The sequence below is a fragment of the Erythrolamprus reginae genome, chromosome 4 (genome assembly GCF_031021105.1).
Source record: "Erythrolamprus reginae isolate rEryReg1 chromosome 4, rEryReg1.hap1, whole genome shotgun sequence".
NCBI lineage: Eukaryota > Metazoa > Chordata > Lepidosauria > Squamata > Dipsadidae > Erythrolamprus > Erythrolamprus reginae.
Window position 1 is genome coordinate 81,331,987 of NC_091953.1, and position 18,104 is coordinate 81,350,090.

The window sequence follows — 18,104 nt, forward strand, 5'->3', positions numbered from 1 at the left end:
AGCCTGTTTTATAGTTATCCTCTGAGAGGTACAGTGATACCCCGTCTTACGAACATAATTTATTTATTTATTTATTGGATTTGTATGCCGCCTCTCTCCAGAGACTCGGGGCGGCTAACAGCGACAATAAAACAGTGTACAATAGTAATTTGGTATTGATGATTAAAAATCAATTAATATAAAAACCAAACACACATACATACATACCATGCATAGAATTGTAAAGGCCTAGGGGGAAAGAGGATCTCAACTCCCCCATGCCTGGCGGCAGAGGTGAGTTTTAAGTTGTTTATGAAAGGCAAGGAGGGTGGGGGCAGTTCTAATCTCTGGGGGGAGTTGGTTCCAGAGGGCTGGGGCCGCCACAGAGAAGGCTCTTCCCCTGGGTCCCGCCAGGCGACATTGCTTAGTTGACGGGACCCAGAGAAGATCCACTCTGTGGGACCTAACTGGTCACTGGGATTCATGCAGCAGAATTGGTTCTGGGACAAGGTTCGTAAGGTGAAAAGTTCGTAAGACGAAACAATGTTTCCCATAGGAATCAATGGAAAAGTGCGTGCAAGCCCATTAGGAAAATCCAAAACTTTAAGTTTTTTTAAAAAGCGGTGGGCGGACGAAGTGGAGGAGAACAGAGTGGGGACAGGCGAGCCGAGGAAGCGTCGGGAGAGGGGATTTCTTTCTATCTTTCTCTTTCTTTCTTTCTTTCTTTCTTTCTTTCTTTCTTTCTTTCTTTCTTTCTTTCTTTCTTTCTTTTATAAAAGCTCCGATACTGAGAGTGTGTTTCTAGCGCCTCTTTTTGTGTACGGGCGCCCGCTCCTTTAATTCCAAGAGAGATTGCATAAAGCTCGGTCTCTTTCAGAAGACTTGGCTGAGAACCCTTGGTTTGCTCATTCCCAACGGGTGTTGGGAGCAGATCTTGCCTTCCTCCCACTCCTCCTCCTCCTGGCCCGGCTCTTCCTCCTCCTTCCCAAGTTACCATGTCACACTCTCCCCAAGCTTTTTGCGCACCAGAGCTTTTCAAATCATATTTCGCCTTTGGGTGGCTCCCGTGTGGGGAGCCAACCCCCCTCCTCCCGCAGGTTGGGGCATTGGAGGGATCGTGAGAGGTGGAAAAAAATCCTCTGGGCAAGTTGTGCCGGGAGAGCGTGCGTGTGCTGGACAGGGATCCTCCAAAGTTACCAAAGCCTTGAACGGCAGATCTAGAGGAGGCTAGTGAGGGGAACCCTCCTGGAACCAGTGGCTCCTGGGCAGCCTTGGTGCAGCTCTTGGAGATGGTGGGACAGGCGCTGTTGGCGGAGGGTGGGAGGGCGATCGGCAGGGCGGGCGGGCGGGAAGGTGGCTTGTCCAGGCTCTCTGGTCCATCCAGGAGCTGAAAGTTTCGCCTTTCTCTACACCCAGCTTTGGCTCTTTGCGGCCTTCTGGCAGGAGGGGGCAATGGGCGATGGATGGATGGGTCTCCCACGGACAAATTTTTACAGCGAGATGGGGGAAATCCCCTGGCCCGATACTTCCTCGTCTCACTTCCTAGCGGAGGAAGCGAAGGGCAAGAGGGGAAAGTGGCAGCCAGATGGGGCGGCTGCGGAGAGCTCCTCTGACGCATGGTTCTCTCTCCCCTTCCACACCTTTGACGTCATGGAGACCTCCTTCCTGGAGTCCACGTTTTGGCTGGCCAGGAAGGATGTCTCCGTGATGTCAGAGCTCTGCCCCTGGAATTCCCTATTGGGATTCCCCACCTCAGTTGGAGCCTCCCGACCTGCCGACAGAGCCGCAGATCACAAAAATGAAAGGCAAAAAAAGTTTGTAAGAAGAGGCAAAAATTTTCTGAACCCCGGGTTCGTATCTCGGGTTGTTCGTAAGACGAGGGGTTCGTATCTTGAGGTACCACTGTATTTGGTGTCTACAATTCTGGCATTCTGCAACTTTAATAATATGATTTTGAGGCAATCTTATATATTTCTAATGAATAATTTTAGTCACTTTTATGAGATGGAGTTGTTTACCTTGCATTGTACATACCAGTTGAGTCATGTGAATGGTTCGTATGAAAATGTTAAGGAAATAAATATATTTAGAACTTTAATATGAGAAAAGCATGGAGAATTTAGCCATGGAATTTTTGAGCCAGTCTCACTAATTTAATTAAGATTAATTAATAATTAAGATTAATTTATGTTCATACTAGGATAGATATGCTAAATGTAAGATCCCAAGTTGCCTCTAGACAAAGATGTGAATTGGATCATGACTTTTAGCATATCTAGTTTTTAAAATATTATAATTACATTGTTAATCATAATCAAGAACACAAAATTACCATTTCCATTCCTTCAGTGTTCCAGAAGATGGTTTCCTAGCTTTTCCACAGCATTGCCTTTAGGCATCCAAACTTGCTTCCAGGAACTGAGAACAGCTTTAGGAAAGGGAATGGGAGAGAGATGGGGATAATATAAAAATGATGGAGTAGGGGAAATCACTGAGGCCATTAAGCCTCTTCCCTTCTCAGTACAAGTATTCAAATTGAGGCAACCACTAGGAATGATTGCGTAGCCGCCTCTTGAACACATCTGGGGAAGAAAAGCCACTCTCTAGAAAAGCCACTTTCTAGGACCCCTCTGGCCAGCCAATTCCTGGTTGGCCAGCTGTTTTTTTCTCATATTGATTCGGAACCTGCCTGCCTCTAACTCAAAGCTGTTATCTTCTATCTTGCACTTCAAAGCAATAGTGAACAGGGCAGTGAACAGCAGCAATTCATGGCCCTACTGTAACGCTTCAGTGGTGGTGGGGTGCGTGTGTGCATGCCCATCAGCTTCTTGTGCATGCACAGAGGCCGAAGTGCTCAAATGTTCCATTTTGCCAATTTCTGGAATTTCCTTGCTTCTGCACATGCGCAGAAGCAAGGAAATGCCGAGCAACTGAACAGCAGCAGTCGGCCTGAGCTCCGGAGGCACAGCTTGGCTCTCCTGCACCGTAGCAGGCATCTCTCGGCGTGGTGATGGGACAACTCGCTCGGCCACCCCATCACTGCGTCAAGAGATGCCTGATGCAGCACGAGAGAGCACAGGGGCGCGGCAGAGCTTGGGCCATGCGGCTGTACTCTCCTGCACTGCAGCAGGCATCTCTTAGCGCAGTGATGAGACAACTCGCTTGGCTATCCCACCGCTGCACCGAGTGATGCCTGTTGCAGCACAGGAGAGCACAGCCTACTGTGGAGCTTGGGCCATGTGTCTGTACTCTCCTGTGCCACAACAAGCATCTCTCAGCGTGGCAATGGGACGACTTGCACAGACGTCCCTTTGCTTCTGTGCGTGCATGGCATGTGCACGGCCAGCGGTGATGGAGCCATGCACGCAGCTCCATTTCCACCAGTGGAATGGCATTCCACGCCATCTTCCCTGCTACCCACCACTGGAACAGGGGATGGTAGCAAGTGACACAAAATATATCACAATCAGGGATGGGTTCTACTTACCTTCGCCACTGGTTCACATCATGACATTTTGTGTGCATCCCCTCATGGCAATTCTGTTTCCATACATGCTCAGTAACTATAATCAACCCAAAACATAGCTGAGGAGGTAATCAGCTGTACTTCGGGCGAAGGAATAAAGGTAAATATAAACCTGGAGGTTGGTGGGAGAGACCATTTTCAAGCAGCAGCAGAGGGAAAAACTTCCAGACAGTAAAAAAATTGGGGGAAAAATTCCAGAAATAAAGGTGGCGGTGCCCACAGACCGGTACCAACTGAATCAGATCCATGACACCATTGTGATATCACCATCGGGTTGCCACCGGTTCAGGCGATCTGGTCCAAACTGGAAGGAACTGACCCGGGATTACAATGTTGTGATGGAAACTCCATTCCTGGTATATTTGTATGTGGCATAGCAAGACTTGCATTATGATGTCATATTATCATTTTGAGATGGCCACAGGTAGCTCCCACTTTTCTGAGAACAGGCTTTTATCTATTATTTGATTAATACTGTCATATCTTCCCTTCAGCCTTTTCATTTCAAAGCTAAAACATTTCTTTAATCTCTTTTCCTAGTATTTAACTTTCTGATCATTCTTCATGAATAACAGATATACCGATTCTTTTCTGTTCCTGTTATTTTTAATGTGTCCTGTTTATCTTGTTTATTTCCTATACTCAGTCCTAGAACATAGCCCTTAACTTAAAGTGCTGTAGAATAGAATCCACATAGCAGCACTCTACCTTCCTTCCAAAGTGAGATATTCTTCACAGGGTTTTTATCTCCAGTCTCCACAGAATTAAATTGAAAGCTTCCTTGCTCAGGCTCACTATGCATTGAAATAAGGTTTATTATTTGTTACAAGATACAGTTTATTCTGCATCAGCTGACATTCATTGGACTGTTGAGACTATGTTCCTAGAAATCAAATCTATCCCATTTACACAATTAATTTGCAGGATTATTTTTCTCTCCCTTTATGCACATCATTCTTGCTCTTTCCAGACTTCTTAGAAGGGATAGATGACTAGGCCTCCAGAATTCCCAGTTTCTTGGTGTTCTTCAAAAGCTTGATTATTTTACATATAAATGTGAGGTGAAAATTCCATTGGAAATTTAGAGATCAATAGGATGTTAATATTAAAAGTGGCAGAATATTTCCTGTAATAAAATGAAATGGTAACAATAAAGTTTTCAATTAATATATTCCTAGGATCCAAACAGATTACATTATGATCCTGCTGAGCTCAAGTTATTTGAGAACATAGAATGTGAATGGCCTGTATTCTGGACATATTTTCTAATTGATGGAGTGTTCAATGAAGATAGAATTCAGGTGGGTAAAATAACATATTTTGATCGACTTTAGTGTTTGATATATTGCTGCCAGAGTTTTTCTAGATGAAGGGATAGTAGAAGGATGGGATCTAAATATGTGTGCATTCATGTGCCCGTGTACACACTTAGACATATAACATTTCTGGTCTCTATATGCTGGAAAAGAGTTAATTTAGGTGGTCTAATCTAAAAAAAATCAAGATAAATCCTCTGCAAGCCGCTCCGAATCTCTGGAGAGGGACGGCATACAAATTCCCTAAATAATAATAATAATTTAAAAAAATATTAACACATTAGACAGCAGAAACCTCAGTTTCAATTCTTGACCAGAGTTTCTAAATGCAGCAAGCCTAAATTTCTTACTCTGAAATGCTTCTTATCTGGTTTTGTTGCAAAGCCAGACCCTTTGCTTTCTTAAATCTGTTCTCTGGCTCAACATTGGTGAGGCTTATAAAGTCAAAGCAATCTTCTTTGGCAATCAACAGGTCAACATTCTTACTACTAGAATGTATTCAGGGGAATAAGGTTGTTTTTTCACTGTTTAGTTTTTTTCCTCTTTTTATTTGAATGCAGTTCTTTGTTTATTGGATTATATGTCATATCTCACACTTTTCTTTTCCTTTTGTTCACTTTGTTTCCCTTTTGACTTCTAGAAATTGGAGCCTGTGTTGTAAAAGTCTTTTGTATTTCCAGGTGCAGGAATACAGAGAAGCCTTGGAAGGGATCCTTATTAGAAAAAAGAATGGAATTCTTCTGATGCCAGAACTGTATGCAGTTCCTCTAGATAAGGTCTTCCTACCAAATTGCCTTACTCTGGAAAAAATTGTATATGACATAAAATGTTCTTCCCTGATTGTAGATAGGGTATACATAATCTCTCTATAAATCTGATCCAAAGTTATCTAGTAAACTTTTGTTGGTATAACAGAGATTAAGCCCCATTGCAGTTTGTGGCTTTTGCCCTCAAAATAACTGTTCTCCCCCCTACTGAATATGAGTCAGAATATCATATACTCTCTATAAAATTGGGGAGGGGGGGAAATCTGTGGGTAGATTAACTTTTCCATAGATAGACAAATGCGTTTTACATCTTATGCCAAATAACTTTTACATGTTGTTTCTTTGTTCATTTATTTGAAGCAAATATTACAGTCTTGAAGAATATTTTAAAAGTACTTGTCAACAGAGTGTTGTGCTATAAATCTAGTTTATTACAGGTGTCCAGTCTAAAACCTACTTGCAATTTCCAAATAAACTATTGCTAAAAGAGAAGAGACTTTCTAGATTTTAGTCACTGATCATCTCAACTTGTTAATAAATTCACACAAATCAGTGCTTATTCACGTTTGGTTTTCCAGATGAGTGAGGAGTATGAAAATCCTCACACGGTGGATCGTGTTCCAGCAGGGAAACTTCCTCATCTTTGGGGCCAGTCGTTATATATACTTTCTGCCCTCCTAGCAGAGGTAAGTTCACTTTTATACCATTTGTCTGAGGTTTTTTGAAAAACTCCTTTTCATTCTATTTTTTTCCCCTAAACCTTCTTCCCCTTTTTGTCCTTTTTTGGCTCTCTTTTTAGGCATGTTTATAAATGAGCCAAAATGGCAGGTGTGCCCACATATCCCACCCTTTTCTTCATGCATAAAATATTTACACCTGTCTATTTATCCCTGTTTGCCCCTCTGATTTCAGAGACATCTGCTCCTTCCACAGTCGGCAGACTAGAATATTTGTATAGGTTGGAATTGCTTATTGAGGACTTTTGAAAACAGACCTACATCAAGTTGAGAATTGTACATAGTTTATTGCACACCTGATCTAGTTCTTAATGAATTTGTTATATTTCTGAAATGCCCATGCTAGTTGTTAACACTATTATCACCACTGAAATCTCATTTCTTCCTTCCTTTCATTTTAGGGATTTTTGGCTACTGGTGAAATTGATCCATTAAACAGAAGGTTTTCAACTGCTTTTAAGCCTGATGTGGTTGTTCAAGGTTGGTGATTATCCATGTGAAATTTTTAACTCTGTAGAGAAAGGTGGAGAGGGGAGTGAAATAATAGAAGGCTGTTGCTTCTACCCATGAAGTGTTCTAACAAATGTATAGAAAGATAGTGGCTACTAACAAGCCACGTCACTAAGTCTTAGGTGGTTGCTGAGATAAGTGCTGCTGCAGTTCAGCTATCAAAATGTGTGACAATTATATTTTCCTAATTATCACACTCCCTGTATCTATTGATTCCTCATGGCATCCACATGTTGGGTTTTTAACTGTTCAATTTAGTAGATATTTCAGAACATTGTGGATACAGGTAGTTCTTCACTTAGGACCACAATTAAAATATTTAGAAATCTTTTTATACCCTGCCTCTGCTTTATTGACTTTGTAAAAACAATTCTGCATTGAAGCTGCACAGAATGACAAAAATGGGTATAAGTCTGATAAGAAATGGCCACTAATTGTAGTTTAGTTATAAAACGGCATCCTAAGGATTCAGAAAAAGCATTTCAGACCTTGTACAAGCTGCTGTTCATTAAAGTAGCCTGATCTTGTTCACATTTAGACATGGGATTGAAAAAAGATATTGCTCCTTTAAAAGTTATTATAGTTTTAATGAAATAATTCCTTATGATAACAGCAGCTGCTTGTTTTCAAGCTTGTACAAAAAAAAATCAGACTGTTTTGACATATAGGAGAATCAGAATTATAGTCACAACTACTCAGTCACAGATTTTCCTGTTTGTATGTAGGTGCAGTACCAATGCAAAGGCAAAGGGAGCAGAGCTTCACTCAGTTGTATAATGGAATTGGCTTCTGGAGAATTTTTAAGCCCACTTCTCCAGATGTTCCTATTGCATAATTTTTAATATCTATGTATTTCAAAATTTTGGAAAAGATGAGGTGCTGTGCAGGATTGTGGTTTATGAAGGCCCTCTCCTTGAAACATTAAAGCAGCTGCATTCTTGGTTGCTTAAACAACTTCAGCAAAAGGTATCCCTGACTGTCAGTGCCTGCAGGTGTTTATTTGCATTACAGGCGGTGCTAGACGTGATGGTATCTCGGTACACACATGCACATGTAAAGAACCAGAGACAACCTTATAGAATAGAATAGAATAGAATAGAATAGAATAGAATTTTATTGGCCAAGTGTGATTGGACACACAAGGAATTTGTCTTGGTGCATATGCTGTCAGCGTACATAAAATAAAAAGATACATTTGTCAAGAATCATGTGGTACAACACTTAATGATTGTCATAGGGGTCAAATAAGTAATGAAGACACAATCAATATTAATAAAAATCTTAGGACACAAGTAACAAGTTACAGTCATACAGTCCTAGGTGGGAGGAAAAGTATGATAGGAATGATGAAAAAAACTAGTAGAAATAGAAGTGCAGATTTAGTAAAAAGTTTGACAGTGTTGAGGGAATTATTTGTTTAGTAGAGAGATTGCGTTCGGGGAAAAACTCTTCTTGTTTCTAGTTGTCTTGGTGTGCAGTATAGCAGCTAACAAATAGAGAAGAGGCGCTGTGTCTATTCTAGCATGCTTTATAATAAGGCCATTCAGAATGTTTAATACAAACCCAATAGAGTATCATTCTAGTAGGCAATAATCTCCATTTATTTGAATTACTCCAACACTAATTCAGTGAAAAAGTGTTATTTTCACTGAATATTCTCTTTGATTATACTCTATTCATAGAAAAATAAAAATAATTGTCATTCTTTATTGTGGTTTTTCATTTTGTTTTTTCGATAGTAACTGTTCTAGCAGAAACAAATGAAATTAAGAAACTCTTACGACATCATGGAATTAATGTACAAAGCATTGTTGACCTGAGTCCCACCAGAGTGCAGCCATCTCGGATTCTGAGTAATCTTTATGCTAAACTTGGTAGGTACTATTAAAAAAAATAGCTGAGTAATCTTATTGGACTTTTCCAAAATTGTGCCACTGAGACATTTTAAAATAAAATTTAATGAATATTTTTCAGTAAGCTATTTAAAAAATACTGGCAGTCAGTATTGGTTTATAAAGTGTAGTTTTCAGTGTAAGAAGTACAATTGCACGTTTTTAGGACTTCAAAACCCAATTGTACTCTCATATTAAAGAAATTGTTGCATTATGAGCCATGGTAGTGTACTGTAGTAGTGGGTTCTAAATCCCATCACTACTAGTTCGCACGCATGCTTGGGATGCTTCTGACGACAAAAGAGGCAATGTCGCATGGCAATGCAAGACTCACCTCTTTTCTAGATGGGTTGTGATGTCTCCTCTGATACAATACCTAGATGTTGCTTTGTTATTCTTACAAAAATAGCAACTTCTATGGCTTCTGCTTTATAATTTAACTATCTATTAAAGCATTCCATGGTTTAATACAAAAATGATCTTCCCTTAGGGTAGATGTCAAGCACCCTTTTGTGGTTCCCAAGGCACATTTGGAATGCATGGGGACAATATTGTCAGACCAGTTTCTTTTCAGGATTGGAATGTAGTGAAGACACAATTGGGGTGCTTTACCTCTTACCAAAAAATGGCTGTTTTGCCCCATACTTGACTGGATGTCTCATATGTCATGTTTTCAAAAGTAAAGTGGACTTTGTTTTTTTCTTGTGGAAGATGTTTCACTTCTCATCCAAGAAGCTTTTTCTATTCTGACTGAGAATCTCCATAAGCATATTGAGTGATAGTTTACAGTTATATTGGAAGAGTTCCTTTTGAGTTAAGAAACACACTCTAATTCTATTTCTAGTCCCCGCAGCAGGTGGCAGCATCTACACCACCATGGTTGATTTAAAATGAGGAACTGTTGGACTGATTAACATCTGCAGAAGAGAAAATTTGAGAGATATATGCTGGGCTGGACAAACACTTCTGTACTGTTGTAAAGAAAACTGTTAGGAGTTGAACTCCAGGTGCCTTTACTATATAATATCGCAATTATTCTATACAATTCAACTCTAGGTAATCTCTTGTACCAGTGTTGATTTCAGTTGATAATTTTTAAGCAAATTGGAGAAATTGTAACTCAGTGATTCTCAATCATAGCAATGTATGGATTTCAATTCCCTAGCCAACATGCTAGAAGTTTGAGAGTTGTATCACAGACAGAGCTTTCAAGGTTGAGAAACACTGTTGTAGTTTATGGTTTATGTGTGAACCGAGTTATTATTACTTGTAAAGTAAACCACAATTAAATTATAGCTTAGCATCCATCTTTTTTCTAACAATTCCGGGGTGGCGCAGCAGGTAGAGTGCTGTACTGCAGGCCACTGAAGCTGACTTGTGCATATGAAGGTCAGCGGTTCAAATCTCATCACCGGCTCAAGGTTGACTCAGCCTTCCATCCTTACGAGGTGGGTAAAATGAGGATCCGGATTGTGGGGGCAATAGCCTTGCTCTGTTAAAAAAGTGCTATTGCTAACATGTTGTAAGCCACCCTGAGTCTAAGGAGAAGGGCGGCATAAAAATCAATCAATCAATCAATCAATCAAGCAAGCAAGCAAGCAAACAAACAAACAAACAAACAAACAAACAAACAAATAAATAAATAAATAAATAAATTTCCCAGCTGTGAAGGATACAGCCAAACTTGCTTAAAGTACCAGAATATAGAGATGAAACTTAGGTTGAATTGTATAACAATATACAGAGTCTAAGAGATGGGCAGTTCTAAAATATGAATGTCATCAATACAAGTAGACAATAAATATTAGGTTTTTTTGGTTTGGCTTCATTTAGGGCGTAACAAGAACATGAAGCTGAGTGGGAGGCCTTATCGGCATATTGGTGTCCTGGGAACATCCAAATTATATATCATAAGAAACCAAATATTTACTTTTACTCCTCAGGTAAGTTTGTAACTATCAACAAGAATATTGGCTTAACCTATTGCTTTACTGTAGTTGCTTTTGGAACTGATATTACAAAGGTTGAACTGATAAAAATTTTGTTTCAGCTGTTTAGAACTGTGTAGAGGAGGACAAAGTAGAATTACTGAAAAACTTTAACTTCCCCTTTATAGAATCCTTGTTTTACCAAATAGAACAAGCCTAAAGGGAATAATAAATTAATACTACATAAGTTTTGTTATTTGTTCCTGTGCTGCAGGTTAAAAATTTGAGGAAAGTTTGTGTGCAAGGCTTAGAAATAGGTAATCTTCCTTTCATTTGATGAATAACTTCAATTTTATTTATTAGCACTTATGATATAATCTGGCCTGACAAGTAATTCTTGTTTGTGCAGTAGGTATAAGGCTGTTATCACCATTAACCAAAAAGAATAAAATGCCTGTCCATAATTCTTTTACTTTTTTGCCAAATTTTAATGCATAACTAGGGTGAAGATAAAATAAAGAGTAATAAAATGAAAAAAATTAAATAATTTATACTTTGATGTATCCAGTGAGTATATTTGGGCTAATAAATATGGAAATATATCAATAGTATTTTCTTCTGTTAGTAATTTATGAATGTGACACTTTATAGATTTTCTATATAGTATGTTCTAGTACAATCTTGGCAATTATTTAAAGTTTTATGATCATCTTAGAAATTTCATGAAGTTGTTTACTTAAAACTAATATAACCATCAATAACACTAGGTGAGACAGATAATCCCACCAAGTTCAGGTAATGTGGGCATACCTCATATAATCCTGAACCTTATTTAAAACCCTTAAGTATTTAAAGATCATTGTTTTAAATTTATTCATTTATTTTAGTATGATTGTCAAATTAATTGTAAATGATATGTTCTTTAAAATCAGAATTTTAAGGATTGTTTCAACGTATTATTAATTGGATTGTTTCTGTTTTCTGTATATGCTGTGAGCTGCCCCGAGTCCTCGGAGAGGGGCGGCATACAATTCCAATTAAATCTTAAATCTTAATTTATATTTATGTATATTTATATTTCAGGCCATTTTAGAGATTATTTTAAGTTGGTTACAAGATAATGGGTTTTATGGTAGATATCTCCTAGTTCCATTCCCGAAATGGAATGGGCGACTCTCAAAACTAAACTAATAATTTTGGAATCATGCCTTCCAGGTATGATATCCCACCAGGAGTAGTACATAAGTATTGCTCAAACATTTCTCCATATTTGCTTAAGATTTACCTAGAAGTAGGAAGATTTTGAGGGATTCTGGTCCCAACTTCTAATCCTTATAGATTTACTATTAGACTAAAAACAAGTGGTTCTCAACCTGGGGATTAGGACCCTTTGGGGGCCGAATGACCATTTCACGGGGGTTGCCTAAGACCAGGGCCGCCGAAAGGCCGGTACTACTGGGAGTGGCATCAGGGGCCCAGCCAAATTGAAAAAGGGGGGGCGGCGCCCACCAAAAACTCTCCAACCCCGATTGCGATGGGGAAAAGCGCGCCAAGGAAAGCAAAAAGACCAGAGACACCTCGCCAAACTTCGCCTCTGCGGAGCTTCTCTGACTGCGGCCCGCACCTTCTTCCCACCCCCGCGAGGAAAAAAGGCAGGGAGGCCGGCAGACAGGCAGGGAGCCCCGATGGCAGCCATGGAAGAAAGCACGGGGGTGACTTGGCCCTCCGGAAGCCAAGCCGCGCTGCTGGGGAAGCCGGGAGAGGGCTGAGCCTGGCCGGCTTCTCCGCCGGCCTTGTGTGTCCCCCAAGAATTGCGAGGGCAAGAGAGCAGCGCCTTTCGGCCTCTGGAGGTGCTGGGCCGGGGATTCGGGGGGAGGGGCAGGAACACCACCTGCCGCCTGGAGCCAATGGCTTCTTTTGGGCAGGCGCTGTCTTACTTGCTCGCCTTCCTGCTGCTGGCGCTGGGAGCAGGTAAGTGCGCGCGGGTGGCCGGGTGGGAAGGGCGAGGCGCGAGGGGGAGGCAAGGTCCCTCTTTTCATGCATCCGCTCAGTGAGCCTATCTTTGGAGTTGCCTTTCTCTCTTTCTCTCTCTCTTTCTTTCTTCTCTTGCTCTTTCATTCTTTTTTTCTTTCTCTTTCTTTCTTTCTCTTGCTTTCTCTCCTTCCTTCCCTCCTTCCATTTCTTTCATTCCCTCTCTCTATTTTTATTTCTCTTTCATTCTCTTTCTTTTCTCTTTCTTTCTTTCTTTCTTTCCTTCTTTCTTTTGTTTCTTTTTCTTTCTTTCTCTCTTTCTCTCTTTCTCTTTCTCTTGCTCTTTCATTCTTTTTTCTTTTTCTTTCTTTGTTTCTTTCTCTTTCTTTCTCTCCTTCCTTCCCTCCTTCCATTTCTTTCATTCCCCCTCTCTTTGTTTCTCTTTCATTCTCCTTCTTTCTTTCTTTCTTTCTCTTTCTTTCTTTCCTTCTTTCTTTCTTTTGTTTCTATTTCTTTCTTTCTCTCTTGCTCTTTCATTCTTTTTTTCTTTCTCTTTCTTTCTTTCTTTCTTTCTCTTTCTTTCTCTCCTTCCTTCCGTTCTTCCATTTCTTTCATTCCCCCTCTCTCTTTTTATTTCTCTTTCATTCTCCTTCTTTCTTGCTTTCTTTCTTTCTTTCTTTCTTTCTTTCTTTCTTTTGTTTCTTTTTCTTTCTTTCTCTCTTTCTCTCTTGCTCTTTCATTCTTTTTTTCTTTCTTTCTTTCTTTCTTTCTCTTTCTTTCTTTCTTTCTCTTTCTTTCTCTCCTTCCTTCCCTCCCATTTCTTTCATTCCCCCTCTCTATTTTTATTTCTCTTTCATTCTCTTTCTTTCTTTCCTTCTTTGTTTCCTTCCTTCTTTCTTTCTTTCTTCCATTTCTTTTTCTTTCTTTCTCTCTTTCTCTCTTTCTCTCTTGCTCTTTCATTCTTTTTTCTTTCTCTTGCTTTCTTTCTTTCTCTTTCTTTCTCTCATTCCTTCCCTCCTTCCATTTCTTTCATTCCCCCTCTCTCTTTTTATTTCTCTTTCATTCTCTTTCTTTCTTTCTTTCTCTTTCTTGCTTTCTTTCTTGCTCTTTTGCTTTCTCTCTTTTACCTTCCCTTCCTCTATTTCTTCTTTTCTTTCTCCTTCCTACCTTCTTCCCTCCCTCCCTCCCTTCAGTCCTTCCTCTCTTACTCTCCCCTTTCATAAGTTTCCTTGCTTCCTTCCTCTGTTCCTGTTCCTTCCCCCTTTCTTTCCTTCCTTCCCTCCGTCCCTCCATTTCTTGCTTTCCTTCTCCTTCCTCCCTTCTTTCCTCCCTCACTCACTTCTTTCACTCCTTCCTCTCTTACTCTCCCCTTTCACATTTCCTTGCTTCCTTTGCACCCTTCCTCTGTTCCTGTCCTCTCTTTCCTTCCTTCCTTCCCACCCTCCGTCCATTCATTCACCCATTCCTCTCTTGCTCGCCCCTTTTACCCTTCCTTCCTTCCTTCCTTCCTAGCTTGCCCTCGCCTTTCTTCCCTTCCTTCCAGGTGGGAGTGCCCCCTCAAGACACCTGCCCGACTGCTAGTGCCCGGCTTTTTCTCTCCCCTCGTCCTTTCCAGCTCCTCGCTGGTGGCTGCCGGGTGTGGGATTCCTCTCCCGTCTCCCCTCGCTAGAAAGCACATGGTTTTGTCAACAAGGCCTCTTCCAAGAAGGGAGAAGTGCCAAGGAGCTGTAAATAAGCCATGCTCCACCTGACCGATGCCAGGAGGCTCTTTCTTTCCCTCGCCGCTCCCGCTTCTTTCTTTCTCCTGGATGAGTCCACACAATCGGCTTAACCCAGTTCCTGAAATAGCCTATGGCAGTGCTTCCCAACCTTGACAACTTGAAGATATCTGGACTTCAACTCCCAGAATTCCCCAGCCAGCATTTGCTGGCTGGGGAATTCTGGGAGTTGAAGTCCAGATATCTTCAGGTTGCCAAGGTTGGGAAACACTGGCCTATGGGACCGCCTCGCTTGGCGTAAAGCGGGAAATGATCCCCGGGGGATGGAGTGGCTTGGCGACTTAAAGTAGTTTTACAATAGCGGAGGCCCCAGACACTTAGGCTGTATGGGGCCCCAAAATTCCTGATGGCGGCCCTGCCTAAGACCATGGGAAAAGACAAATTTCCCTGGTGTTAGGAACTAAAGCTTCTATTCTGGTGCCTTGGAACATATTTTTACAATCTGACCAATTAGGCATTTACAGTGGGGATGTCCTCTGACCTTCCTGCCAATCAGCTTAAAGCTGTGTTGGGAGAATTGGCGCTAGACTTATGGAACTGCATTAAGGGTTCGCAGCATTAGAAAAGTTGAGAACCACTGCTATAAACCAAATGTTGATCTTACAGAATAACAGAATTGGAAGAGACCTAGAAGTTCTCCTACTCCTACTATTGATCTTATTGTTGTGGTAACTAGTATTAAAATCATTTTCAGGGAGAATTCCATATAAAATGCAATGGACCAATTGTGAAGTTACCTAATGTTGAATGCTTATAATTAAGCAAATGATGTTTAACTAAACCATCAGTTCCAGTCTGAATTGATGAAAGCTATTACAGAGGCCATAAATATTATAGCTATCAAAGTTACTGCTGAGAAGGAATTTCCTAAACCTTGTCATATAACTCTGATGCTAATATATACTCTGTCCAGCAGTGTTGTCCAACATATTTGGAAGACATCAGATTTAGGATTCCAATTCTAAATGCATGATACTTTTAATTTAAATTTCCTTGTAGTTTACGGATCAGCATCACTTCTACTTGGCTTTAGACAATCGGATGATCGTGGAGATGCTACGAACTGAATTGGCTTATCTAACTTCTTGTTGGAGAATGACTGGAAGACCAACTCTTACTTTCCCAATCACCAGTACAATGCTTGGTCAGTAAGAAAACATATTTTATATTTTTATAAAAGTTTAAACTCATATAGTATGTAATATTAGCATTTTAATATCAAGTGCCCTATTTGATACAAACAGGAAGACACAAAGTAATACATTATTATCTTTGGAAATGTTGGTTTACTATTGAAAATAAATACAATTTTGTTATGGATTGCTGCTAGCCTAGCTTTCTTAAGAAGAAACAGTTTAAAATAATAGAATTCACAGAAATAAAATACTCATTGCAAATTTAGCATAATCCTGTGTAAGGCGACTTGCTGTCTCTTTGACAAAAAACTAGGAAAACAGGGTTTTCGTCATCAAAGCAAAAAGGCAATGTGATTGGCTTCAATAAAGGACTTTGTATTGCTTTAAAATATTCTGTTATCTCTGATGCTGGAAAGGTTTGAAAAAGCATTTGCACATTTACTGATTTTACAACATAATACAACATTTGGATTTTGGCAAGGCTAGAGGAGAGAGTTGAAAGCTTTTTCAGCTGTGCTGACTGAAGCCAGATTAAAACTGATGTGAGCTGGAGGAAAATGTAGGAAGAGTTGCTGTTCTCCCAGCATGTCCTTTAGGGTTCTCCAGCAGTGTTCATCAAAGCCAGATGAGGCTTCTATGCAGGTGATGTGCATATGCGAATACGTACCACCTTTGGTTTACCCAAGAAAATTTCTGCAGTGCTTTGAAGGGTACTTTGTTTTAACAAAGATATCAGGACAAATATATTCCTTCACAGCATGATATCCTTATTCCTAAAAGCAAAGGAAAATTGTCATATTGCTTTAGTTTGTAAACCCTGTTCAGCATCTTTGATGTTTGGGAAAGGCAGCATATTCCACAAGATAATTTAGTACATGCTATGTGAAAACTGTTTATCTTTTAAATCATGTACTAGTCATTTTCATTGGACGGCTTCTAGGTCCAGTATTATGAGTGATGTAGAAAAATGTCACCATTTTCTTATAATGCATAATTATATAATAACTCTTTTTAAGTGTCTTTTGTCTAAATTAAGAGAGTCCCAGCTGTTGCATCTTGTCCTTATACTGTATATTGGCTCCCTGATTATCTTGATTATCTTCTGTGCCTTCCCCAATTCCACAATATAGCTTTTGATAACCAGAAACATACTATCAAATGTCTGGTGGCATCATTTCCAATTAACACACTTTATTAAAAGTTATAGGTTTTTGTGACTGTTGGTCATTTCTGTAGCTCATTTTAATGAAAATTAGTAATTGGAAAGATACTGCCAGATTCCTGATTGTCTTGATACCATAAACTAATACTGTATGGCTGGCCTCCTGTAATATCAGAAACTTATATGGTTATCTAGATGTGGTCAAATATATATATATATATTTATATATCATCATTATAATACCAGTAGATTTATTTTTTATTCCTTTTTGAATGACCAAACTATCCACTATGAACCAAAGATATGCAGTGTAGGCAGGGATGGGCAAGACCTAGAAGGGGGGCAAATGCCGTTCTGGTGGCGGATATGGAGCACGTAGCCTCGCTCTGTTGCCGCTGTGCACGCGCAACCGGAGCAATAACGGTAAAAAATTACCGGATTTTTTTGCTTCTGGCCTGCCCGAGCTCTGGCCACACACCTGCTCTCTCACACCACAGGAGAGAGATGCCTGTGGTGCAGGAGAGCACAGAACAGCCTGCGTGGCCGTAGCTTGAGTCCACCCGGCCTGTTCCCCACACCATGCTCTCAGCGCCCCTGCAGTAGATCATGTACCGGAGCAAGGTAAGGCCCAGGTGGGCCGATTGCAGCACAACGGGCAGCAAAATGGCAAAGTGGGCAATGATGGGGGATCCTGTATGGTGAATAAAATTGCTTTTCTTCATCTGTGAAGGGAAGACTCTAAATGATAGACAATATAGATTAGATATTGCTTAAACCAATTTTTTTTCATTCTGGATTTTCTTTTTAAGTGAATCATAAATGAAACATGTTTTTCCAAAATATATGTAAGTATGTGTTTGTTGGCTTATTTGTTTTAGTTGATGATGGGACTGATATTGATTCTGCAATTCTTGCCACCATAAGAAAGCTTGGAGATGGATATTTTGGAGGAGCAAGGTGAGCTATGTGCATTACAAATGGCTGAGACAGTTTCCTTTTCCTAATTTTGATTAGGAAAAGGAAACTGGACTTTTTTGTCCATTTTTTTCTCTGTTTGGATGTTACTGTACAATTTGTATAAATACTAGATTGTTTGCATTTACATTTTCTACTTTAGTATTCAGTATATTTTAAAATACTTTTAAGTTTCAGAAATTTAGTATAAAAGAAGTTAATTAATAAATTAGACTGCAGGTCTAATATGAAGTTTAGAAATATAAGTTAATGCAAGGACACAAGTTAGATAACTTTACAAAGTGCAAAAAGAAGATGTGATGATTATGATGGGCATCTTTATTTTCCTGAGCATCTGGCTATGGAACAGCATATCATAATGATTGTTTATATATGATATTATGTGATTATTTGTGAAAAACCAATTTATTTATCAATTGTTGAACAG

At 39.9% G+C, this 18,104-nt stretch overlaps 1 protein-coding gene across 5 annotated transcripts in view; it reads left to right on the forward strand.

Annotated features, from left to right (window-relative positions):
* Window positions 1–18,104, forward strand: part of PHKA2 (phosphorylase kinase regulatory subunit alpha 2) — a 105,111-nt gene that overhangs the window by 26,267 nt on the left and 60,740 nt on the right. For all 5 annotated transcript variants that reach the window (XM_070750744.1, XM_070750745.1, XM_070750746.1 and 2 more), the window contains exons 11-18: window positions 4,684–4,806; window positions 5,502–5,597; window positions 6,167–6,274; window positions 6,727–6,805; window positions 8,575–8,709; window positions 10,561–10,670; window positions 15,404–15,548; window positions 17,581–17,659. In XM_070750744.1, coding sequence (XP_070606845.1) covers window positions 4,684–4,806; window positions 5,502–5,597; window positions 6,167–6,274; window positions 6,727–6,805; window positions 8,575–8,709; window positions 10,561–10,670; window positions 15,404–15,548; window positions 17,581–17,659 — 875 coding nt within the window. The remainder of the gene's footprint in view (window positions 1–4,683; window positions 4,807–5,501; window positions 5,598–6,166; window positions 6,275–6,726; window positions 6,806–8,574; window positions 8,710–10,560; window positions 10,671–15,403; window positions 15,549–17,580; window positions 17,660–18,104) is intronic.